Source organism: Vulpes vulpes, chromosome 12 (assembly GCF_048418805.1).
Source record: "Vulpes vulpes isolate BD-2025 chromosome 12, VulVul3, whole genome shotgun sequence".
Classification (NCBI taxonomy): Eukaryota; Metazoa; Chordata; class Mammalia; order Carnivora; family Canidae; genus Vulpes; species Vulpes vulpes.
Window position 1 is genome coordinate 89,897,732 of NC_132791.1, and position 25,490 is coordinate 89,923,221.

A 25,490-nucleotide genomic window follows, 5' to 3' on the forward strand; every position below is an offset into this window, starting at 1 on the left:
GAGTTTCCAAGGAACATCTGCCAGTTTACAGTCAGCATGGGAAAGCCCCACGATATTTCTGGCTGCCTTGGAGGCTGTGGAACCCCATCCTCACCTGGAGCAGGGAGCTGCTGATGGGTTTTCCACCAGCACCCACCCCCTTTCCTGGTCTCTGCATCTTCCCTGCCTGCAGAGCAGTCCCTTGTGGCTAACTGGAAATTCGGGTGTGTGTAAGTCCTCCATCTCTCTCTCACTGCCAGGTCCTTGCATTACTGGGCAGTGGAATATTTCTGCAGGGTACTGTCTAGTTCCCCAGATGGTGACTCCACTTCCCACAAACCACACACTCATCATCCCATGGATTCCCAGCTCTCAGACTCTCTCTGTCTTGAGGTTTGCCTTCGCAGCCCTGCCCTTGCATCCCTCCTCTCACAATCTGATGGGCATATCCATGTATATAGGTGCTTGCTTTGCCAACTAATTCCTAAATCTTGCTGACTCTGTCCCTCTATGGGTAGCCTTATTTATCCTTTCTCACCTTCATGTGCTCACAAGATTCAACCATTTTCTCTAACATTTCACCCAAGAGTAAAGCTAAGGAGGAGCGAGCATATGGGAACACGAAAGAGCTCTTTCCCTGGGGAGCCCATGAGCACTGAGCCGCGTGAGACGGCTGCTGGTCTGTGGGAGTGTGAGTAAAGGCTTTGCTTAAAGTGGGGATCCTGCTTTTGTGCTCAGCGATTCATGAACATGGAGTGTATACTTGTAGCCTTTTTTTTTTAAAATTAAATCCTCTTTTTTAATTTATTTTTTTATTTTTTTATTTTTTTAATTTATTCATTTGAGATTTTTATTTATTCATTTGAGAAAGAGAGCATGAGTAAGGGGGAAGGCCAGAGAGAGAGAGAGAGGAAGAAGCAGACTCCCCACTGAGCAGGGAGCCTAATGCAGGGCTCTATCCCAGGACCCTGGGATCATGACCTGAGCCAAAGGCAGACGCTCAACCAACTGATCAACCCAGGCACCCCAGATCCTGTTGCCATGCTCTTGTGCTTTTGAGGGAGGGATTACTTAGGAAGTCTGAATAGAAGCAAAGCATTATTGCTGGGTATCCTGTTCATGTCTGTCATGTGCTTTGTGTCTGGGGGCAGATGATGTATGATACACACATAACCCCCACTTTAATGGACTGTATAGTCTGGTGAAGGGGACAGATATTGAACAATTTCCCAAATTAATGCATAAGAACAAACTAAGTATTCTAGGAGAAAGACCAACAGGAGTGCCTCATGTGGATTTGTGGGTCAGAAAAAGGGCTCTCTGCAGATGAGTAGCTGCTAGCAAGTAGGGACAGGGCAAAAAAGGAGTTCAGGCAGAGGTAAGCACATATGTGAGCCCCTGGGGTGGGAAAGAAGTCAGGGCACTGGAAGAAGGAAAAGCAAGGGAGAGGTGCCAACTAGGTGGGAGAGAGGCTGGTGGGGTTGTGAGAGCTTGGAGTCCCGTGGAGGCCAGGCTGAGGATTGTGGATCCTGTTTTTCTTGCCATGGTAAGGCTTTGCAGAGTCATTACCAGGGTGTGACATGATCCACTTTGCATCAGGAGAGGCCCGCTCTGGCTGCCATCTGCAGAACATTGTGCAGGTGGTGAGACCATCTAGGATGCAGGCATCTGGGTGGGAGTCCTGGTGCTTGAGCCAGGGAGGTAGGTGTGGAGATGGCATATATGGAGGGACTGTAGGAGTATTCTGGAGGTAGAATTTACAGCCTTGCTGATGGATTAAAGGGTAAGGCAAAGGAAAGAATCTGAGATCACCACCTTGATATTTAGCATGAGAAACTGGGTGAATTTGTGTAGACAGGGAAGACTTTTGGAGAGAGTGGGGAGGGCAAAGGGAGAAGGAGAGAGACTCTTAAACAGACTCCCCGCTGAACGGAGAGCCCAACCAGGGGCTGGATCCCACAACCCTGGGATCATGACCTGAGTTGAAATCAAGAGTTGAATGCTTAACCAATGGAGCCACCCTGGCTCTCCTGGCTACAGCCTCTTTTTAGGGAGACAACCTGGTGTAGTTGTGATATGGGTCATGTGCCCTTAACACATGGTTAAGAATTTAGCAAATATGGGCTTTCTTGTCCTTTCTGTGCCTGTGGGGCTTTTTGTATTCTACTTAACACCCAACAGTGGTCCTTCTAAATTCCAATGGCTGGTCTATCTGTAACTGGGCACATGCACGCACATGCAGCAGTCTTAGAACCCGCCATCCAACAACCTTGGGGGTTACATTTTCAGTCCTGACCAGGAAAGTTTAAAATCACCAGATGTGCCACATGGATCATTTATTACACAACTTCCCTACACAGTGGCGTCCCAATACTGATCCTCACACTGGGAGACTTTCCCAAATCCCCAAAAAGTCTCAGGTCCTACAATATGAGCCATCGCTTATCTTCATGGACCCTTCTTCTGTGAGCACATCAGAATTAAAAATAAGACATTCTTGAGGGACAGAATCTTTAAAAATCGCGTTTGGTCATTTTTGTTATTGTTGTAGCTTCTTTCTAAATAAAACCAAGATGCAGATAAGAGACATGATTCCAGGCCTGCAGAAACAGATTGGTTAGCACTGATGCCAATGTGAGGCTCAGTTCACCGTTGCATGAATACTCTGCTCTTACTGTTGGTTTTCTAGATCTGACCCTTCATGGTACACTGCTGTTGGGCAAATTAAGTCCCAATCCAAGGTGACAAATGTGAATGTCTGAAGGGGCTGGGCAGGTAAGGGAACTGAGGGAAGCAGGTGGTTAGAAGAGACCTTGCAGAGATTCTGGGCTTTGCTAGATTTCACTTTAATTTTCCCATCTTTGAAAACAGAGCAGTTCTTAAGCACGAGGACAGTGAGAAAGGAGAAAATCCTCTCAGTGCTGTGGAAATGTAGGGAGTAGTCTTATATGGTCTAAAGGGGTAGCTATCACTAAAAACAAAAACAAAAACCAAAAAAAAAAAACCCACGAAACAAAAACAAACAAACCCAAGTTGGAAACCCTTTTTTTAAAAAAAGTGATATCTCCATATTTAAAAGTACAGGCTCACAGTTTTTAGGACTTTGCTAAGACAGGCAATATATTTGTGGACCAGATATGGTTTGTAGGGTCTGCTCTATGATTAGTTGAATATACTTTCCTTTTAATCAGATTGTTTTTCTTACTGATCGTGAATGCCTTTCTCACTTATGATGGAGAATATTAGAAAACATAGCAGCTTCTTATTCCACTGATTTCTGCCCACATAAGACTACCTTAATTAAATCCGGGAGTGAGAGCTGGGCAGGTGGATTGGGCCCTGTGAGTCTGTAAGACACACACATGTGTGAGGAGCTAGAGTTATCAAAATGTGGGAACAATGTAGACTTCTGAAAGCTTTCATTCATGCTTCGGTGCCATTTTTTCACATATTCCCATCGTTAAAGTATATCTTTTTTGCCAATTGTCTAAGAGTTTGTGTACCCTAAGGACACCCTATTTTTTGCATAATTAGAGAGAGTGACTTCTCTCATTTGTGGATTTTTGCACATTTGGACCTTCCTTTCCAGTTGTGAATATATTCACAGTCTTTGAATAGAGGAAACAACTGAAAATGCCATGAACGCCATTAAAAAGACTCCATTAACATAAAAATCTATAGGCATGTTGGCCTGCACCCTATCTCTCCATTCAAAGAATCAGCTGTCTAATTATGAATGTTTAAAAACAGGATGAAAACTTGATGTTAGATAAGTGGCAAGAGGACGTGGCCATTGCTTGAAAATGCTGTTTTTTTGCTATTGTCTTAGGACATATGACTAATAGTCAATTATATAGTGATAGTTCCCCCTTTTCACCCATTTCATTCATAAATATTCTTTTATTCATTTTTATTCAATGTGCATTTATAGCAATGATTGGCAGAGATACTAAAATACTTAACCTATCAAATAGTATTTAATAAAAGTCTTTTGTCTACCATCAGCCCAGGGAGGTTAGTATAAAGCTTATATGTGGGAACATTTTAATTAATATGCATAGTTTTACTGACATATTTTAAAATACTTTGCTAACCTAATAATGTCAGAGTTAGTAGCATTAAAATATCATGATGATCACAGAAATTGTAAGCCTGACACAAAAGGTGCTTAAGAAACATTTGTCAAATGATATTTGACAACTGGGATATGAGTTGCACATCCAGGGAGAATGGGATTTAATGTTTGTGGGTTGGTTTTTTTTGTTGTTGTTTTGTTTTTTGTTTTTTGTTTTTTGAGATGGTGACTTTTAGAGCATGACGCAGATAACCCGAGACATCTTCAAGTTCAGGTCATCGGGAAATGGATCATCTGGGGAAGCATTTGCTATCTTCACATCTTTTAAGTTGCTTTTTTTGCTGAAAAGTTGTAAGGGATAAAATATTAGGAAAAAAGGGTGCTGGAGCTTGATCCTCAAAGGTCAGTTTAGGGTGAATGGAAGCAAAATATCTTTGCTCTGTGTCTAAGTTGCAAAAATGATTGATCTCAGATGCTTCCTACAAGTTAATTTTTGATTTTGTGAAAAGAATTACCTTTAAGTACTAGAAAAATTTTGGCGCCGTTTCTGCCTTGTCTTATTGTGTGATTCTGGAAAAGTTAATAAACCTCTCTGGGTATTGGGTTCCTTAAAATAGGTGTGTTTAGTGGGTGCCTGGGTGGCATAGTCTGTTGAGCTCCTGAATTTTGATTTTGGCTCAGGTCATGATCTCAGAGTTATGAGCTAAAGCTCCACATCCAGCTCTGCACACAGTGCGGAGTCTACTTGAGACTCTCCCTCTCCCTCCTATGCTCTTGTGTCCTCTCTCTCTTGCTTTCTCTCAAATAAATAAATAAATCTACTTTTAAAAGACTGTTCTATGTTCTACTCTAGCTCTGTCTCATCCCTTTCTCTGATACTCCTTAAAAAAAAAAAAAAGGTGTTTCCTATTCTTCTCGGTGACTCTATTAGGAACAAAGAAAGTAATATATGTGCAATGTGGAGCTTTCAGTGATACATAAGGACCCATGCCAAATAGTTGTCCACTTGGAATCACCATTACTCCTTTTCTATCCTCCTCTGTGTAGCAAGGGATAAGCCCAGAACCACACACACAGCTCCTAGAATCCCTTTCTCAGCATGGTTCCAGGTGAGAGTCAACCAATGAGGGGCACTCTCATGAGTTGTGCAAGAGAACAAACCATTATTTTCTAGTGGCAGTTGAAAACGGCTGGGTGGGAAAATAGACACAAGGTTAGCTATGGCTGCTGGACGAGCACCTAGGAATCTCAAACTTTGTACTATCAGCAGCTGGTACCAATGGTGGCAGCTTCCAGAGACTTAGGAGAATTGCCACAGCCTCTTAGCCAGTTCACTTAAATCACCCTTTCTAGCAAAGTTTCTCTGACTCTTTACTGATCCACCCTTTCCAACAATTGCCTATGCCTCTAAGACCTTCCTCCTGGGAATCCCTCAATGGGCTTCTGTGCTCCTCCCAGGATCCTGGCTAATACACGATCATATGATTCCCACTTCCTTCCAAATCATGCTCACACCCTTTACATGAGAAAGTTATCCATCCAAAGGAAACAAAGTCTTGAGTGACTTTTGTTTCTGGCCGTAGAATGAAACGGTAGCCCAAAACAAACACTACAAAACACCTAAAATGTTGAATAAAATATTTTTTTAAAGATTTTTAAATGTCTGATTCACTAACAAGAAAGTAATGGGAAGTTCCCAAAGCTAAAATAAAACAAAAGAGGAGCTAACAAAAAGAGGGAGGTAGGGGCCGTATTTGAAGACAGAGTCACTCACTGATCATTTCCTAGAATTTTTGAAAAATTAACCCTTAGAGGCGAGAAGTACCAAAAATTGCCACACAGGACAAAGAGCAGATATCTAGCCCCTTGTGTGACACTGAAGGCACCTCACACATGAAGAAGATGCTAGAAGCAGCCAGATTAACAAGATGGATTTCCCAAATAGCAACCACTGTTAGACCACCGATAGCTGATTTCTCATTAGCAACAAAGAAGGTGGGAGACGGAGAAGTAACAGCTTCAAGCCTTGAAGAAAAAACCTGCCAGCCTATTTAGTCCCTGAAAGTATCTTCTGGAACAGAGAGAAGGCAAAGACATTTTCAGACACAGGGAAACAAATTTTTATCACCCACAGACCCTCAGGAATGGGAAAGGCTCAAGGGTATGCTCCAGGAAGAAGGAAAATGATCTCAGAAGGGAGGTCGGAGATACCCAAAGCAAACGGCAAGCAATTTGTTCGACTTCTGGTGATTTAAAAAAAGAATGAGTTAAAATGCTAGATGAAAATAGAATGTAAATTGGGAGAAGGACGTTGGAATGAAGGCTTGGATTGCGGAGGGGGGGAAGGACTAGAGATAATGACTTCTATTATACGCTACCAAATTAAATGAGCACGTTATAATGTCTAAAATAGCCACATGGAAATGGAGTGCATGGCTTCTGCATCAGTAGAAGAAGAAAAGCTGTGAAGAGGAGAAAAAAAAAAAACCTACACTGATGAGAATTTGAATCCATGGTCAGGTGCTCTTCCGAAGCATAGAGAAAAGCGTGAGCACAGGACTCCTCATGGGATGGGCTCATACCAATGAATATAGGCGTGTTTTATGGTGGACAGGCCTTTGTGCACGATTAAGTTACCCCCACCCCGCCGTCTCCCCCTCCCTGAAAGCATTTCTACTGCTCTAGAAGACCCAAATCTCTACATGATGCAACTAACCCCTAATTGAATTATTCCAGTTAATCCTGTAGTCAGATGTGGGGAATGGAGAGGCAACACGGGAAGGTCAGGATGCATTTGAGGGGAATAAAATATTCCTTTGAAATGACTGGGCATAAGCAAAGAGAGAGAATGAAGGATTCAGCTCCAGTTTGCTCATGCCTTCATCAGGGCCCAGAGCCTTAGGGCTTATTCCACAGGCTGCTCTTTAATAATACTAAATTGCGATTATAGATGAGGTTGGTGGAGGATTCTCCTTTCTAATCCAGGCAGGTGTCCCTGGAGGAGAGGCCCTTAGACATTCCTGGCAATTAAGGAAAGGCTCTTGATCATAAAGTGATCCCTCGAGGTGACCAAATTGTCTGCCTTCTATGCTGAGCAGTGTGACAATGAAGCACAAATGTGTGTTTCTTTATATTCTGGTGCACGCTGTTTAGTTTTTTTATAAGTCATGCTCAGGGCTAGGTTTTTACATTCTCAGGATTGCTCGATTTACCTTCCCATTAACATCATTGGAGTTCCACAAAGACCTACAGAAGAATCCAGACCACTTCACCAGGGGAGGGGTGAAATGCAAGTCCCGTTTGCAAACTGGGATATGTCCTACTGAGCGATTTAACCAAAACTCAAAGCCCCAGCTTTCCTCTGAGCCTCCGTTAGCTGTGAATGCCCCCATTTGAAGACTTTGCCAACCTAGGTGCTGCTTCTTCCCCTCCCGCCAATTTCCTAATCCCTTCTATTCTTGTAAATCAGAGTGGTGCATCTTGTCCTTTGCGGAGGTAGGATGGCAGCCTGCTGCTTGGCCACTTCCTGAGACCTATACTCTGGCTTCCGGTCTTTCAGAACAACCACTCTATGAGAGGATGAAAGGAAGGAGCATCCCTTCTCCCTACCACCCGAAACAAAGACAAACCTCAAGCTATGGTTTCACTTTACTGAGCCCTGCCCTGATACTTAACCAGGATTGTGGGGGTGATGGTGGGGTTGGCTAATTAGGAGTTTCTTCTAGGCAAACAAGCCACATGAAAGAGAAGCAGGTAAGCCTCTCTGAATGGAACAGAGCCCAAGAGCATTGCCCCAGACCCATAATAAGCATCATCTATGCTTATTCTGCTCATTTCTCTTCTTCTGGTCACCAACTATCTCCGTGCTGTCAAACCCAGGGCTCTTGCTTTTGCCCCAACTTACTCACTTCTCAGCAGGTGTTTGGCACAGTAGACTTCTCCCTCCTTGAAACTCAGCTTTTTTGGCTTGGTTGATACCACACGAACTAGCTCTCTGCTGTGACCTCTACCTGCCCTGGGCATGATCGTGTTCCAGGCGGGCCCTGGGCCATCCTCCTGCCAGTACTCTTTCCCTAGGAAAACATCCATCTCCACCCATGTGCCCAGTGTCTAGCCCAGCCCTCCTTTGAGTTCCTGACTTGCATCTCTAACGGCCTGCCCTACACAGCTGTTACAGACGTATCTGTAGGCGTGTCACAGACACGTCTGGGTCAACGTGTCCTGAGAAGTGAACATGTTATACTCACTGCCGAATCTGGTCTGGGCTCCTCTGTCTCAGAAAATGGAGCTGCCATCCTCCCAATTGCTCAAGACAGAAACGAGCAATTGACCTTGCCACCTCCTTCCATCCCACCATCCTCATATCCAATCCATTAGCTAATTGTGCCCATTCTACCTCCAAAATATTTAGCAAATCCGTTCACTTTCTAGCTCCACTGCCAACACCTTGGTGTCCATATTCTCTTCTCATCTAAAGCACTCACTGCCTCCAAACTGGTCTTCCTGCTTCCATTCTCCACCTTCTATATATAACAGCAAAATAGATGGAAACTGATTGTTCCCTTCTAATACTCGTCACTGATTTTCTGTTTCACTTAGAATGATCCTCAAATTTCTTCCTGCGACCTATCATGTGTAATGAACTGGCCTCTGCTCTGAGCCTGTAACCCTTGTGGAGCTCTTTCCTATACTAGGACCTTTGCACATGCTCTGTCCTCTTTACTAGAAATGTTCTTCTGCTCTTTCACAGCTCACTCTTATCATTTAGGTCCTAGCTTAAAAATGACCTCTTCAGGAAGGCCTTCCCTGTCTACCCTACTTAAAGTATGCCCCCCTCCCTTTCCTTCGGCTGCAGATTGCTGTTTGTTTCCTTCATAACATATATCATGATTGGAATCTATGTGTTTTTTTACTTGTTTATAGAAAATCCTTAAAAAAGAAAAAAAACAAAGAAAATCCTGCTGACTAGACTATAAGATCTACAAGGTCAGGGATCACATGCCTTTACCTTTTGGGGGGAAGACGCAGAGGGAGAGGGATCTTAAGCATCTCCATGCCCAGTGAGGAGCCCAACATGGAGCTCAATCTCACAACCCTGAGATCATGACCAGAGCTAAATTCAAGAGTCAGATGCTTAACCAACAGAGCCACCCAGGTGCCCCTGTTTACCACTTAATTCTAGCGCCTCTCACTGCACTTAGCATGAGGGAGGCCCTTTAATAAAGACTATTGCATGGAAGAATGAATGAACTCTTCACTTCTTACTCTGGTAGCTTCTCTGTGCCCTTGACTGGTCCCAGAGTTCCCTCCTCAGGGGCAGAGTGGGGTGTGCTGATGCAGAAAGGAAGACTTTAGGAGACCTGCCTTTAGAGTCTGTGGCTGGCACTAAATGCTCTGAAACTGTGAGGTGTTCTTTTGTTCAGAAAACTATGAGTGAGGAAAATTCTAGAGGGATTACTGATGCCTTGAAATATCCATGTGTGTTTGGTGGTTCTATTTGAGCCCCGATATACTACTGACTGACTTATGTTCAAAGAGATGCACAGAATCATGGTAATTGCATATCTTTTAGTAAAGGAAAGATACTGGGTTGTTTTGTTTTGTTTTGTTTTGTTTCCCTAATTGGGACTATGGTTTGAAGGTGGCTGTTCTCTAGCAGCAACGTTTTCAGGCTTATACTTTTCCTCTGTTAACACCATTGTCAAATGGTAGATAACAGAGTATTCATGTAGCCAAAGAGCATTCAAAAAAGCCATTAAATCAAGGAAGGAGATTGGCAGAGGCTGAAACTAAGAGGAATGAAGACATGACCATATTGGAAGTAACTAGATGAAGGAAAGGTGGTTGAAGAAAAAACAAAGAAAATCCATTGAAAACAGCCTCTTTCTATTCTGTGAAAATGTGGGAGAGGCCAATTCCCCACCCTCTTATTGCCGGGCTTGCTTGTTTGATAACAGATCCAACCACTGGTTTCTGCTGACCAGCAGAGAGGCTAGTAATGGGGTACATTAGTATACATATGTGAAAAGTGAACCCACAAATGTAGAACCTCAATAGAAATAGAACAAGTTCTTTGGTGGCTGCCATGGAACCTAACATTTGAACATCTCAATAGTAATCAAGAGTCTTTTTATGTTGAAGGCAGAATTAAAAAAAAAAAAAAAAGCCTCATAAAGGCAGCGGGAGAGTTTAGTATTTCACTTCCCTTAATAGGAACAGATTTTACCAATGAAAATTTAGATTTAAAGGCAAAACAAAATAAAAAAAACTTTGTGGGTTTTTATTGTTTTGTTTTGTTTTTTGTTTTTGTTTTTGGTTTTTTTTTGGTCTGAGTTGGGAAACCAAAAAGTGCTGGATTATTTCAGAGGGTTATTCCAGAGAGTTCTCCTAGTATGAACTAGTTAGGAATAAAAGCTTGTGTATTTTGGGCAGCTCTCAAAACACATCTAGGAACTCATAAAAGCCACATTTTACTATCCAGTGGTAAGAAGGAATTTTGTGACCTTTTGAGAAATTTTGTTTTGTTTTTCCTAAGAAAACCGCGATAAGGAAGTGAAGCAAGCTTCTTGGCAATGGGAAGATTGCCTCAGTGCCACAGGCTTGCGTTCCCAGGGGTGTAGGGGGCTCTGAGCAAGCATACTACCATCAAGTTGTTCTGCATGTAGGTTCCCAAATTTTGCATTTAGAAAGTTGTTCTAATTTCTACCCACCCTTGGGGTTTATGGAACAGAGGGCAGGGGCAGCCGTGGAGATGACTCCATGCCAACTCTTCCCCAGTGCGCAGGGGCTCTAAGGTCCAAGTCCAAGATTACCATGAATAAAAGGCTAAAACCCAAAAGTACAAAGAACCAAACGTGGGGGTCAACCTGCAAGGAAGAAAAAGCAATTTGGGAACACAAGAAATAAGCTCCTGGATCCTTATTGCAGCCTCTGGTCTCTGAAACCAGGATGCATGTCTTTTAGTAAAGGAAAGGTACTGGGTGGATGGGGCTCATGCCTTAATACCTTCTCAACACTTGACACATTCGACCATACTTATCAAAAAATTCCCTTTCCTTCTTTACCTTACTTCCAGAGTTTCTTTTCTTTTCCAGACTTTGTTTATTTGAGACAGCGCACTACGGAGAGAGAGCAAGCACAAGTGGGGGCAGAGAGAGGGGGAGAAGCAAGTTCCCCACTAAGCAGGGAGCCTGACGTGGGGCTCCATCCCAGGATCCTGGGATCAGGATCTGAGCTGAAAGGAGAGGCTTAACCAACTGAGTCACCCAGGCATCCCCACCTCCAGACTTTCTAACTGCTCCTTGTCAACTTTCTCTGCAAGATACTCTTCCTTTGCTAATTACTTAAATCAGGCATTCTTAACTGGAATTGATTTTGCTCACCAGGGGTTACTTGGCAATACCCAGGACGGTTTTGATTGTCGCAAAGGACGTGGGTGGGTGCTCCTGGCATCAAGGGAGCAGAAGCCAAGGAGTAGCAGCTTAGTAGAAGTTGCTAACCACCTTCAATGCACAGGCAGCCCTCTACAAAGAAAAATTATCTATTCTTGCACTCGTGAAACCAATGAGAAACTCTGGCTTAACTACTGTTATTTAATAGTGTTTACTCCTAGATTTGTTATTTTTCTCCTACTCTTTTTGGGTTATCTTATTTCCTGCCACTCAGAAAAGTTGAAATGGCTCCCAAATCTCTGTCTCCAGTTAGATTTCTCTTCTGAGTATGAAACTCCTATCAACCATTCTGTTGGACATCTTCAGTTTGATAATCCTTGGCTTTGTTTGTTTTGCTTTTTTTAAAAAAAAAAAATTCTCAGTAAGAAAAAAAATGTCATTAGTCTATGCTTTGTAATGATCTGTTTCTAATAAAAGGGGATCAAAAGGAATTTTTGTCTGCAAGAAAACAGAAAGAGGGACACACGGTGAGATAAGACAGTTTGGGATGCCATAAGAGATGCTGAAGAGAAACCTTGTAGTCTTCTAAGTCAGAAAGATTTACACCCAGTGAGCCTCCCAAAAGAGAGAGGGAACAAAGACTGCCACTATAAACTCTGGGGGCTCCGCCAGTGCACCTCATTTTGTTCAACACTTCCAAGAGAGTCTCCACGATATTGTTCTTTAGACCTCACCCAGCCCCAGTGTGACACTGCAGGGTTATACTAAATATATGTTGAAATTCATTAATATTTCTTTGAATTCAATATACTTCTACTTTCCAACTGCCTGGATTGCAGAAACATCACTGCTTCTCATGGGCTATTTGACGGATATTGAATGAGGGCATTTCCCAAGCAAGCCTCTCCCTTTTCTTCTACCCCCATGCCCCATTCCCAACTGCCTCCTCCTCTGAGGGTAAGATCCCCGTTGCAGTGAGCTCATGTGTCCATCCCTGTCCACCTATAGACTACCAATAAACCAACCAACTACTTGTGTTTGGGAAAGTCACCAGAGAGCAACTGCCACTCTTGCAGAACATCTGGCAAGTCCCTTTAGGAATACCCTGATAGGTCAGCAAGGGAGAGCCAGATGCAGGAAGGAGAAATTGTGGAAACTCGTCCATCATGGGATCAGTCATGTGGGGAGTTTGGAACTTTGCCCTGGAGTTTGTGCTCACAGGGTGCTTTCCTGAATCACTGTTATCTCCCAGGGAAACCAGCTGCCTACACATTGCATCCTTTATTGCCATCATGATATGATATCTGAGGGGAAGCGATGGTGCCCTGAGACACCGAGGCTCTTAAAGCAAGAGCAGATTCTCATGCTTCTGAAACTTTCTCTTTCTTGAAAAGAACAGTCTCCTTCCTCCAACTTGGAGCAGCTTTCTAGAGAGCTGCCCATCTGTCTATGTCTTAAAAACAAGTCTCCATGTGTGCTATCTGGAGCCAGCTACAGAAGCAGGGAGGAAGGGCGGATTACACACTGATACAGAGGAGGAGATACAAAGAAGGTCTGAACAGAACCTGGGGGATTTCCACCTGGCCTGATCTCCAAATGGAGGGCCATGGCCAGCAGATCCCAAGATGAACAAAGAAAAGCCTCTGCTGATTCCCTATGTTCTGACTTCCTGCGGGGCTGCTGGCTCCTGGCTGGTGGTGACTCCCCTTCATTGAGTCTGCAGTTGACAGCCTGAGCTTGTTTCCCAGAGCCACATTTACTCACAGGTTTCCCTGTGACCCACAGCACCCACTTTTAGCATTTGGGGTGCCTTTGATAGCCAGGGCAAAGGATAAAGGTGATCAGCCTAAAGAGGGATTGATGTGGTCCTGCGACCACGGACACAGCATGGTACATGGTTGGCAGGGTCAGTTGAATGCAACCTTCAGCCACTGGCTTTTTCCAGAATGCCAGACTGTCTTCTAAGGTTAGATGGTAGACTGCCTCTTCCTCTGCTGCCCAACTCCATTGTTTCACTGACTTGTTCACTGAGGCCAGAAATAGTAAGTGAGAAGAGTAGGTCGAGTGCTGTGTTGGGCAACTAGAGATGAAATGTGGATAGCTCTAAGCCTCCAGTTGGTTCTATCCTGTTCAGTCAGTATCTGGTGAATGCAAGCATGTGATGCTGTGATGCAGATGTGCAAGGAGAGGTCCAGCTGTGCCAGGGAAGGGCATCATCCTGAGGTTTCAGGATGGCTGCAAATGGTCCCTGGAAGTAAGGATATCTATGCTGAGTCCTGTAAGGTGTGGAGAAGTTGGAGGAGGCTGATAGAGGGGAGGGACAAGTGTGTGATGTATCAGTGATGAGGGAAGGAAAGGTGGGTGGAGGAGGAGTAATTAGGGGGTGAAGATGGGATAAAGGCTGTAGGTAGGAGCAGCAGGGCATAGAAATAAGATGGGCGAGGTGACCACATCATCAGGGGCTCTGTGGGCTGCATTAAGGACTTAACTCTACTGTGTAATACATAAGCTCAAATACGAAAATCTGTCCAAAAGCATTTATCAAGCAGAAGAGGAGTTCTAAAAAAATAGAGGAGAGCTTTACCCTCAAAGAGTTTATAATCTGATGAGACAAGGAGAAAAAGGTGACCACATAAAAATTAAATTGGCAACATAAAAAGTAAAACTGAACATAACTAAGCACTGAAACATCAAGTGCAGCCCCAAAGAGCTGTGGGAAGTTCAGGAGCGTGAGCATCTCGTGCAAAGGCAGGATGTGACGTCAGTGTGGTATGGATGTGACGGGGCCCCAGAGGTTGCAGGAAGGGCTGGGCACTCCCTTCGCAGAGACGGCATGGTTTCCTTGGTGAAGCTTCTTATTTGCAGGGAGGGGCTGCCCAACTGTCTGAATTCCTCCAAGCATTTCGATCTCTGTGTCATCAACAGTGTATAATACCTCCACTCCAGGCTCTAAACCGAGAATAAAATACTGGCTGTTGTCTGACTCATAATGGGAAAGAAAACAAACAAAAAAACCCAACAGGGGGGAAATGGTATTTCTGGAGTCCATCTACTATTCTGATCATCAGAAGCCTACATAATTATACAATTATCTCCTTGCTGGAAGGATTTCCTTCTAGAGATTGCATTTTATTATTTTGCCTTCAGATTTTTATCAGTTTATGGAAACTAGATCTCTGAACTGTTGTTTTGGGGCCACCACCTACCAGTGGAAAATACTAGTGGAAAAACTTGATTTCCCGGAAACACAGACAAAAAAAAGGGGGGGTGGATTGTGTTCATTCCATCATTCTTGTTACTTTGGCTGTCCGGAAACCTATTGCAAAGTTTGAATCTCAGTAACAGCAGCCCTCTGGTTGGCTTATGTGCATTTCATTGTTTTTTATGGGTCCTTGACTTTCTTTTACATTTTCTCACGTTAATGTGTGCTTTTTGGTTGTGAGGCATCTCAAAGGTGTGCAGGGCTGGTTGGGAGAGAAGAATTAAAGAGCTCAGTAAGTGGAAAACAGAAGGAATTCTAGCGAAGGGGACAGAATGAAAGACCAGGATAAGAAGGAGACTGATTTGAGTCAAAAGAGGGGGAGCCTGTTAAGACACAGTGGAGAATCAGAAGGAGAGATGAGATTAGGGAAGGAGTGTAGACAGTGGACCGAGGCAACAGGTAGCCACAGAAGATCCTTGAACAGTAGTAGCAACATACACTTGTTTTAGGAAGGTTTTAATTGTAGTGTTGAGTATGTACCAACGTAGGAGAAAGCTAGGGAGGTGATGCCAGGGGAGATCAAAGGCTGGGCAGCTGTGGGAAGAATTGGAAGGGAAAAGTGAATCAAGTTTGGATATAAGACATGAAGGAATGAGGCATTGATTACAGCAGGTGTTTAGGGTATTATTATGGCCAGAGAGAATTAAACAAGAGGAAGGGATTTGGGTGCTTTGGAGAGGTGTGGAGAGAGAGGAAGACAGAAAAAGGCAAATATATTCCTGGATTGTAGGGTCCTAAGATTCCAGGTCTTTTCTTTTGTCTTACCCTTAACTGGATCAAATATGAACACTCACTTCTTCACTAGACTGGATGCTGTCAAAGCCACCCAGCTTCCTGTTAGAAGAATACTGCTTTGAGATGTTGACCACACTGCATATTAACTCAAAGCACAACAGTGTAGTAAGTAAGAAATCACTTAGAAACGCTCTTTAAAAGATCCACTGAGTTATCATTTAACCACCTGTTCAATTCACAGACCAGTTCATAAGTAACACCCTACTCTTCTTCCTCAGCCCAGTGGAGCATTTACTTCTCTTTCCAGGTCAGTTTATAAAGACTATTCACATTTCTCCCAACCTTTTGTTATGAAAATTTTCGAACCAAGTGCAGTTGAAAGAATTTTACAGTGATCACCTGGATTATCTGCAATTTAGATCCTACAATTCAGAGTTAACTGAATTTGTTTTATCTCCAATCTGTGCATCCTCCCATCCATGAACTCATCTTATTTTTGGTATATTTCAGAGTAAATTGCAAATTACTACTCCTCTATGGTAAATAAGATTATTGGTTTTTAACTTCTGTTTTCTGAATTTGTACAAAGCTGGGCTGTGCCAGCCTGCCTAGATAGACTGTAAAGATCAAAGGGAAGCCTGTGGCTCTTTCTGTGGGTGGCTTATCTTCCCAACCCCCTGCCCCAGGCATTTGAACATTGGCTCTTTAATTATAGTGGTGCCTAACCTGTGCACTTGAGTTTCTAGAAAGTGGAAAAGGGAATTCTTACAAATCTAATCATAGTGTCTTCTATACTCTTTGTATTTGAGGCTGAAAAGACTCCTGCAGGTAGTGTAGGTGGAAAAATTTATAGAAAAGAAAAGAGTGGTCCCCAGGCATATAAAAAATATAGCCTATGTCTACATTTCTGGATTTCCATGTATCAAATGGGCTTAAAGCAAAATTATAACTGTAGCAACAGAGGGGTCATAGAGAATACAGATTTTCTCTGCTTTTGGACACAAAATATTCCCAGGAAGACCTTCACTATTGTCCCAATCTGTCAGTTTTAGAGGCAGAAACTACAGTGGTGAGGAATGAGATACAAGTTTTTAGCTGGCAAAGGAATGGTAGTTATCAGAATCGGAGATGGTCTTATTGGGATTTACAAAACTTGGGATTTACAAAACAATTATTACTGTGTGTTTTTACCACATGTGGTTTTCGAGCTTATGGAACATGATCCAGCAGTGTAATGACAAGCCTGAGTATAAAAGCAGTCTATTAAGGATTGTTTTGCCTGCTTTTTCATGTCTGTTGTATTTACATTTAAGTTTTAATTGATGTTTTGGCCATGTGTTTGCCCCTGAAGAGATTTTGTAAAGGCTTTCATTTTTTAATACATAAAAAGGATTATATTCCAGGTATAGTAAGTAAAAAATCCCCTTAAAGTCCCCAGAAATGAGATCTTGCTGTTGTAATAAAACTTTATTTTGCAATATCTATTCATTAGCCCCACAAACAAACCAAAGACATTGTCTTAGTGACTTGGGGAAAAGGACCTCAGTTTGGAAAGCGTCAATGTAAGGAACCAATTCTTGTAAGCATGGCCTGAACGGAGAGGTGGAGACAAAGTTAGAGACGAACACCAAGTGGGTGATTATTGTGCTAAGCTCATTTTGAGAAACAGCATCTGAAGGAGAAAGTCCTTGACCAGTCCGAGGAGGTCGAAGCTGCCTTTTTTATCTCGGTCTTCTCAAATCAACACAAGGGGTAGTCTGACAAGAAATGAAATCAAGGAAAGAGCAGAGATCACATCTGATTTTTAAAATATGGAGCCTCCCTGAATTTCTTTCCCTGGAGAAAATTTAATGCTCTTGGTCCCTCCGGGGATCTTAGAGATAAGAGTGTGACCATCCTGGCTTACGGATTTAGTCTGGGGAGCCTGCCTGACTGGTGATGGAAAACTGTTGGCTCCACGGGTTATCTCAGGGATTAAGGCTGGTCTCTTTCACAAGAGTCAGGCAAATGCATCCCGTGATACATTTAGCCTCCAACCAGGGAAGCTGTTTATAACACCTATGTACCTACAGGCATGAGGTGAGTAAAAATAAGCGCTCATTATGTTTCACATCGTGACTCATGTAACCTTGTAGGAATGCTCTGCGGGCTGGTAACTTCCAGTACTTATGCACAAAGCTATTTTACATCCAGGGTATCTAAAGCACATTACTATACTAATATTTAAATCACTACTTCATACTTAGAGTTCCATCTCCAAGATATCCAGATGGGAAGTAGGCATTTATACCAAGGACAGGAGGAAGAAGTGTAATTTAGTAGAAAAGGATGGGAAAAGAGCAACCCTGTCCTTTTAACCAATGCATCTGGAATGAGACACTTAAAGAAATTTCTACCAAAATGATGGCTAATTGACAAGGAAAGATAATTTGATTCCATCGTTTCCGTTCACACATACTATTGTTTCAGCCCATGATGTTTTGTTTACTCTGGAAGGAAATATTTTACCCCCTCTGAGATAATTAATTTTTGTCAGCTTCACTGTTTATAAGGGAAACTGAGAAACTGTTAATTGAAATACAGAATGAGTCACTGTTTTCAGTAATTTTTGGCAGCATTCTAATTTGTGTCAATCCCAGCCTAATTATTAGATTTTTTGGAAACAGAAAGCATATTTGATATTTCTCTTACTGATCTTTTTCTTCCCTTTTTTTTTTTTTAATATGTGCTGCCTGACAAAGGTTATACAGTTGATATGAACATGAGGTAAAATACCAGTACATTTGAAATACCAGGAGGTTCATTTTGTCACGCTTGGCTCATCACGCTAGCCCAGTGTTTAGAAAGCCCTCAGACTGTGGTCTTCCTCCTACCCCCAGCCCAGATGAAAAAAATGCAGTTCTTCTGAAGACCTTTTAGCTAGTACTAAGCCACAGTATATGGTCCGTCACTAATGACATCACTGAAGTAAACTTCCCAGAAGCCATCAGGGAGAAGTCGTTTGGAAATCCAATTGAATGTCACTTGTAAAGGGCAGGCTTCTAGAAGAGGTGACCAGTCATGCATTCCTGAGTTATTTGTTGTAAAAGCATTAATCACTATGAACTCATTTGCTCCTAATGTGAACACCCTACATTATTCCACAGGAACTCTCTTCCCAATGATCATTAATGTAGAGATCTGAAGCTGCTGACTATGGGCAAGGTTAATAAAATCTGTTAGATCAATGGCCAGTGTAATGGGACTGTTAATGCTTCCTGACAGAAGTGGGATCTTCCTGGTAGCATCAGAATGAAGGCAGGCAAAGAGGCAGCTGGCTGTGCTGGCCAAACAGCCCCACCTCTCACCACCTGAAGTGGCCTCTGGATGAAGAGCGCATTGATGTCAGCTGCAGCGTGTGGCCAGGCCTCTGAAGGGGCAGCTGTGGGCTGGGGAGGGAGCTACAGGGTGGCCACAGGGACGGCTCTGCTACCGTGCTCCAGCTGCCTGCCTGCCTGCGTCCTTGCCCCTGGTGGTGCTATGGACATCCTAGGACTTCGCTTCACCCCACTCTATCTACACTGGGCCACCAAGGAGATGAAGGAGGACAATCAGTGATATTGGTGACAATTATGGCTAATGCTCACTGGAAGTTCTCAGGGGTCAAGGACTAAGCCCTTTACATATTCTAATCTCAACCCTCAAGGCCCTACTCTCCAAGACATGAGGACGATTCTCCATTTTATAATGGAGGAAGCTGAAGTTCAAACAGATTCAGTAACTAGTACAAGGTCAGATTTGAAAGCGTGTGCCCTTAAGCACTATGCTCCTTTATTAGTGGGAGAGCCACAGAAACTGTAGCCCAATCTCAGACCAAAGAAAGGTACAGGGTGTAACCGTTGGCCTACACACCTTGCCACCTGTACATGCATCCTGTCAGTATGTTCAGGACCAATCTTGGAAAAGTCTGTGAAAACTGTGGTTTGTCTGTAACGCTGTTCACTAAGATTTGCTACTAAAATGTGGGTACCTGGGACCTGTAACAAGGGCAATTGCTTTGTGCCACCCACCTGCAGTCTTGTTGGGGCCCCATGAGGCCTTCTTTGCCCAGCAGAGTCCTATTATTAAAATTTGTTCCTTCTCATTGCACCCCTGTCTCATAAAAACTTGTCACATTTCTCTGAGGGTCTTGATCTCCTGACTTCACCCTAGCTAGTTTAGGTAGAGTAAGAAGAAGCTATGGTTTCCCGGGGATGCCTCTGAGCGCAATGCGAATAGGACTGACAGCAGAGGCCACCCAGAGCCAGCACCCAGGGCCCCAGCAACATAGCCGGGCATGGGTGCACAGTGTCATGGACTCTGGGACATTCTGAACTCCCAGCGACTATTGTAACTGAGGTGCTGACATGGCTGCCTTGGGGCTCAGAAATGGAAACTGGATGAAGTTCACAGGTGGGAGCTAAAGATGCAAGAGGCTGCCAAGAGCAGAGGAAATTAGGGACTGGGATGAAAGAGGAATGGTAGCTATAAGCGTAAAAAATATAAAATCCCAACACTATTAGATGTTCCCAGTCAGCAGTGTTCTCTGCTCACCCCACCCCCAGATCTTACGAATACACATCATAAGTGCTAGACTACATGGCAGAGGATAGAAATGCAGTCGTACTGAGTAAGAGAAATTAGCACGAGGAAAATGCAGGGACAGCATTGTGGAAGATTGTGTTGGCTGTGAAGAACGCGAATGATTAGAATACAGGGAGGGAAGACATTCCACAAAGAGCGTTGGGCATGAACAAAAGTGTGAGAGTGGGAACAAGTACGCTGAGTACAAAGGAGAATGAAGGAAACAGCCTAGTTCTAGTGGATGAGTGTGTGTAAGTGTGTACGTGTGGGTGTATAAGTGTGCATGCATGTGTGTTGGAAGAGGAGAGCAGAGGGCGTGGGGAGTGGTGAGGGGTAGCCCATTGCAAAGGGCCTTGGTGGCCAGACAAAGGAGTTTGGGCCAACACAGTAGGCAATAGGGAGCCACTGTAGGCCCTTGGACATCTAGGGAGGGTAGTCTAAGCTAAGTTAAGGGAAGTTTCCTCTGGTAGCTGCATAAGAAAGTAGATTAGAGAAGAAAGAGAAAATTAGGGACATAGCAGGCAGCTGGGGCAGCCTAACATTATGATTTATCATTTATAATTTTCTCTCCTCCAGCACACATCCATATTGCCCTTCTCACTGGTGGAAGTCATGCTCAGGCCACATTGCTATCCCCGGAAGAAGAAAGGCCTCACTGTGTTGGCTGGTGCCAGCATTATGTACATCACCAGGTAAGAATTGCAGACAGATAATCTACCTAGGCTCTTCCTTCAGGACTATGAGGGATGCCCCTGAAGAAGCATACTGTCTTATAGGAATGCCTTGATCTTGCATTAGCAGAGGTTTAACCATTACTAAATTTTTAGCTAGGAAAGATTCTTATTGTTTGATGTTGATGCTCATGGAAATATCACATGTACTAGAGTACACAGGCGTCCATGCTCAGGCAGGAAGTCACACGCTCCTCTCTCCCCTTCATGAAGAAGTCATCATTGCAAAGCTACGCTTATTACTTTCCCCAAGAGAATACTGATCATTGGTTTCATTTGCAATTAAAATGTTTGGATGTTGATAGCAGCAATGTCCACAAGACCCAAACTATGGAAAGAGCCCAGATGTCCATCAACAGATGAATAAAGATGTGATATATATATATATATATATATATATACACACACACACACATATATGTATATGTATATATGTATATGTATGTGTATTTACATATATATGTATATATGTATATGTAATGGAATATTACTCAGCCACCAAAAAGAATGAAATCTTGCCATTTGCAATGATGTGGTTGGATTTAGAGGGTATTATGCTAAACAAAATATGTCAATCAGAAAGACAATTATCATATGATCTCATGAAGATGTGGAATTTAAGAAATAAAACAGAGGATCATAGGGGAAGGGAGGGAAAAATAAAACAAGATGAAATCAGAGAGGGAGACCACTCATAAGAGACTCTTGATCAAAGGAAACAAACTGAGAGTTGCTGGAGGGGAGTGGGGAGGATGGGTGATGGACATTGAGGTAGGCACATGAGCTTGGGTAATGAGCACGGGTATTCTATAAGACTGCTAAATCACTGACCTCTACCTCTGAAATTAATAATACATTATATGTTAATTATTTGAATTTAAGTTTTAAAAAATAAAATGGGAAAAAATTAAAAAAGAAAAAAAGTAAAATGTTTGAGTGGATGAATAATCTGAAGCGCCCAAATATATTCCATCTAAAAAGGCATTTGTCAAGTTACTCAGGCTAAGGCTGGCCCATCCTGTCTGCTTGTATTGTTATGGGCTCATTTGCATCAACATCTGGCACAAGAGCTCCTATAGGGCATTTGGGCAATTGCCTGGGGGCTTGCAGAACAGCCTAGTTAGAGGCATGAGAAGTAATTCAAGTAGCAGGCCTAGATTTCATTTTTCAGCCACGTGGTGACACCAATACTCAGAGTGCTGCTCAGTGGTCTGTAATCAAGGGAAAAGGTGTGGCCTTCCACCTGATGATTGGAAACCCCCTCTCCATTCTGGCGCCTTCTCATCCACTACCATGCCCTTGCTTTACTGATAAGGGCATGCCAAGCATAATACCTACAGATGGAAGCTAATCATGATATTCCTTCTCCAGTCTAGACTTACATAAACTGTTCACATCTGACAATCTGGGTAATCCCCCAACCCCTCCCTATGTGGGGGAATTTTAATTTAGGATAGGACTCTGCTAGAAATGGGAGCCAGAAACAGAACACAATCCAAAGTACTGGGGCTCTCGCCATGCTTGTTTCATTGGCTTTCACCATCTTCTGTTTCAAAGCCTATAAGCTTTGTGCCCAGAACTCAGTTGATGGTTCTTCCCTTGTGTTTTCTCCGTCTCCTGCAATGTATGCACGTCCCACCCTTCTGCGCCTCTGCTTTCCCGAGTGCCCAAATCTTTCTTGCTTCTCCTCTCTTGAATAAAGAAAGTACTTGCTCCGTAAATCTACCCCAAGACTCCAGTGATCCATGCCGTTCTCCAGTCTTGGGCCTTTGCATTTTAACAAAGGATACTTTTAGAGAGTAGGCGATAGTTAGGAACCTTCTGGCAGTTGATGCCTGGAGCACAGTGTTGAGAAGGATTCTGAGACCCTACCAAAAAAGAGTTTTGTCATCTATCGGCAATTATCTGCCAATAGTGTAAGAATGGAGAGTGGTAGGATAAATGCCATATATTTGCCATATTTGGCTTAACCCAAAGCAATAAATCCCTAAAGATAGAATATCTTTATTCTATTGGGTAAGGGGTTGGGTAAGAGTGTGTATACATCAAGATATCTTGTTGTTGTTATGCATGGAACAGATGCAGGGTAGCGTCATGCTGACTATGCATATGAATTTCCATGCTTTTGTTTTTTTGTGTAGACTTGCATCTGATTTGGTCTTCTTCTCTGAGTGTAACTTTTGGAGTTAGTATATTAGGTAGCATTTTTTTGGTCTGTTAACTTTTTCTGCCTAACAATTTGGCAGTTGGTCATCTGATTGTTACATCTGACTCGTGCTCTTTTATCTTCAGAGACCAAGAGGGTAAAAGACCACCAAAAGCCACTGGCACTTTGGGGAGAAATCATGGTGGCCATAAAGATGAAAAGAAGCCATCAAGAGGGCTTAGCTTGGTGCCTGGGCATGTGATCTGACAATGCGGGAAATGGGGTTTGGAGAAAGGAGGTGTAATGAGATAGGGGTCTGGTATTAGTGCATCCTGTGTCCATTCAGTTATTCATCAGCTCCAGGCACTGTGCAAAGCGACTGAGTTTATAGTGATGTGCAAGGCACCATGCTGCCTCTAGGGACTGTCTGAGAGAGAAGAGAGTGCCCAAACTAAGGGACGAGGGAGGGAGGGGGAAACACAGGGTGCTATGGGTGCCCAGGAAGAATGTTGGGAGCTAGCTCCTGAAAGAAATTGATGTCTAAGTCGAGACCCAAAGAATGAGAAGGAATAAGTCAAAAGAGATGTGAAAAAGACCACCAGACAGAAGGAACAACATCTGCATAGGGCTGGAGTTGCTGAGGGGAGGGCTGAACTGGAGGACAGGGAAAAGCCAGATCATCAATTCACATCAGTGAGTCTGGACTTTGAAACTGAGGGCTTCTCTGTGGGAAAGTTTTAGGAGGAGGAGTGAAATGATGTGGCTTATGTAAGAAAGATGATTGGAAAGATGACTCTGGATGAAGTGCAGTAATTGCAGAACAAGACCTGGAGGCCTATTGGTGGCATTTGTGCTAACTCGGGAGAATTGACATTAGCCAATGGTTGACAGTCTCAGTCAATCTGTAATTGGAATGAGAGAGGGTGAGTGGTGGTGGAGGTGACTTGGAGGTCATCCAGTGCTGGAGGCCCGAAGCCTCAGCAGAATAAACGACACACCCAAGGTCATATGGCTAGGGAAGATCAGAGCGGGACTTACACTCAGGGCTCCTATCTCCGAGTACAATTCACTTTCCATGATATCCACACGGCCAGGTATTTGTTCAGCTCCCCGTTTGTGCAAAACACATCTGTGAAATGTGGGGGGGGGTGTGGGGGTAGAGTGGAGGTGGGGTACAGGGAGAAGCATGCAAAAATGCTTAACCTCATTTCTATGGTCAAACTTCTGTGATGTCATGGTTCCCAGTTCTGTGCTTGGATTGGATGTTAAAGTGATACAATGGAGCAAGGGTAGAGAGAGGACAGAGACCAGTCACCAGCAGGCATGTGACTGGGTGGGCCCCAGCAGGGAGCCAAAGTGTTTTGGGATTTGGACTTTCTTGTCATTGATGAAGCGCTAAATCAACATTTGGCCCATTGGGCTCCATTTTTACTAGAAGGAGGCAACTAGATTGATGTGCTGCCCTACACACCGAAGCTCCCCTGCTTCTGCCCATCATTCCTGGCTGGGGGATCTCACACTCTGCTGCCTGCTGCCTCAACCCTTACGCAAAGCTCTGGGGCCCATGAGCCCTCACAGCCACAGATGGCCAGCAGTGAAGTTCCACCAACCATGCATATCCATGGAGATGTTTTAGGGAAGTGGCCATGGGCCAGCTGTTAGGCATGCCAGTTTGGATGGTCAAATAGGGAAACAGCCTCACAGGAATGAGGTAAAGAATATGGGCCAAGGCCAGAGTGAGCGTGAGAAACAACCATGAGTCAGAGAAAAAGGCAATAACTCTGAGCTGGAGAAGCACTACCCTGCCGAAACCACGTTGCATCGACCCAAAAATAGCCAAGACCGTGGGGACTGCCTCGAATGTGGCACTTGATTTTTGTGATTTTTCAGATTGCAAAATTGGAGGGCTGGCCCATAAGTTGGAAAATAAAGCTTCGCAAAGTAGTAATAACTGTAAATCTTTCATTTCCTTTGGAAAGCATTACTCACCTATAAATGCAGTAGCTTGCTCCTTGCTCCCTTCTCTCACCCCTAAATACCTCACCTAGCTCTCTCTGAGGTCATGGTGAGGATCAGGAAAACAGAAATATTCCTACAGCTGGCTCTGATTCACTCTTTCATGGAACAAATATTTCCCCTAACGCAGGGCTGGTCCTGCTGGGAAAAGCCAAATTATATAAGGCCAAGTCCCTGCCTATGAGGGGGCTTTGTACTCAATAAGGCGGGGGGGGGGGGAGATGAGCCACATGCTATAAGAACACAAGACGGGAAGGGATGACATTTAGCCAATACAAGAAGCTGCAGGAACACAGAGGAGGAAGCGGTTATGTCTGACTGAGTGGTGTGGGAAGGCCTCAGGAAAGGTGCATGTTGGATCCAGATCCTGAAGGACTGGTGGATTGCAGGGGCAAAAGGGAGAGAAAGTGAACAACAACATGGTCCCAAGGCCAAAAGAGCACAGATCATGGTAGAGCAATGGTCGGCACCTCCCTAGAGCCTGACCTGCTGGTGACAGAGGCTAAGGGGAAGTGGCCCTACCACTGCCCACCCCCTGAGGCTCAGGACAGCA

General features: G+C 43.7%; 1 protein-coding gene across 1 annotated transcript in view; it reads left to right on the forward strand.

The window, feature by feature from the left end:
• The window catches only part of ADTRP (androgen dependent TFPI regulating protein), a 65,014-nt gene that overhangs the window by 19,566 nt on the left and 19,958 nt on the right, over nucleotides 1-25,490 (forward strand). Inside the window, exon 4 of the mRNA XM_025999244.2 lies at nucleotides 20,621-20,736. Within this exon, the coding sequence (XP_025855029.1) occupies nucleotides 20,621-20,736 (116 nt within the window). The remainder of the gene's footprint in view (nucleotides 1-20,620; nucleotides 20,737-25,490) is intronic.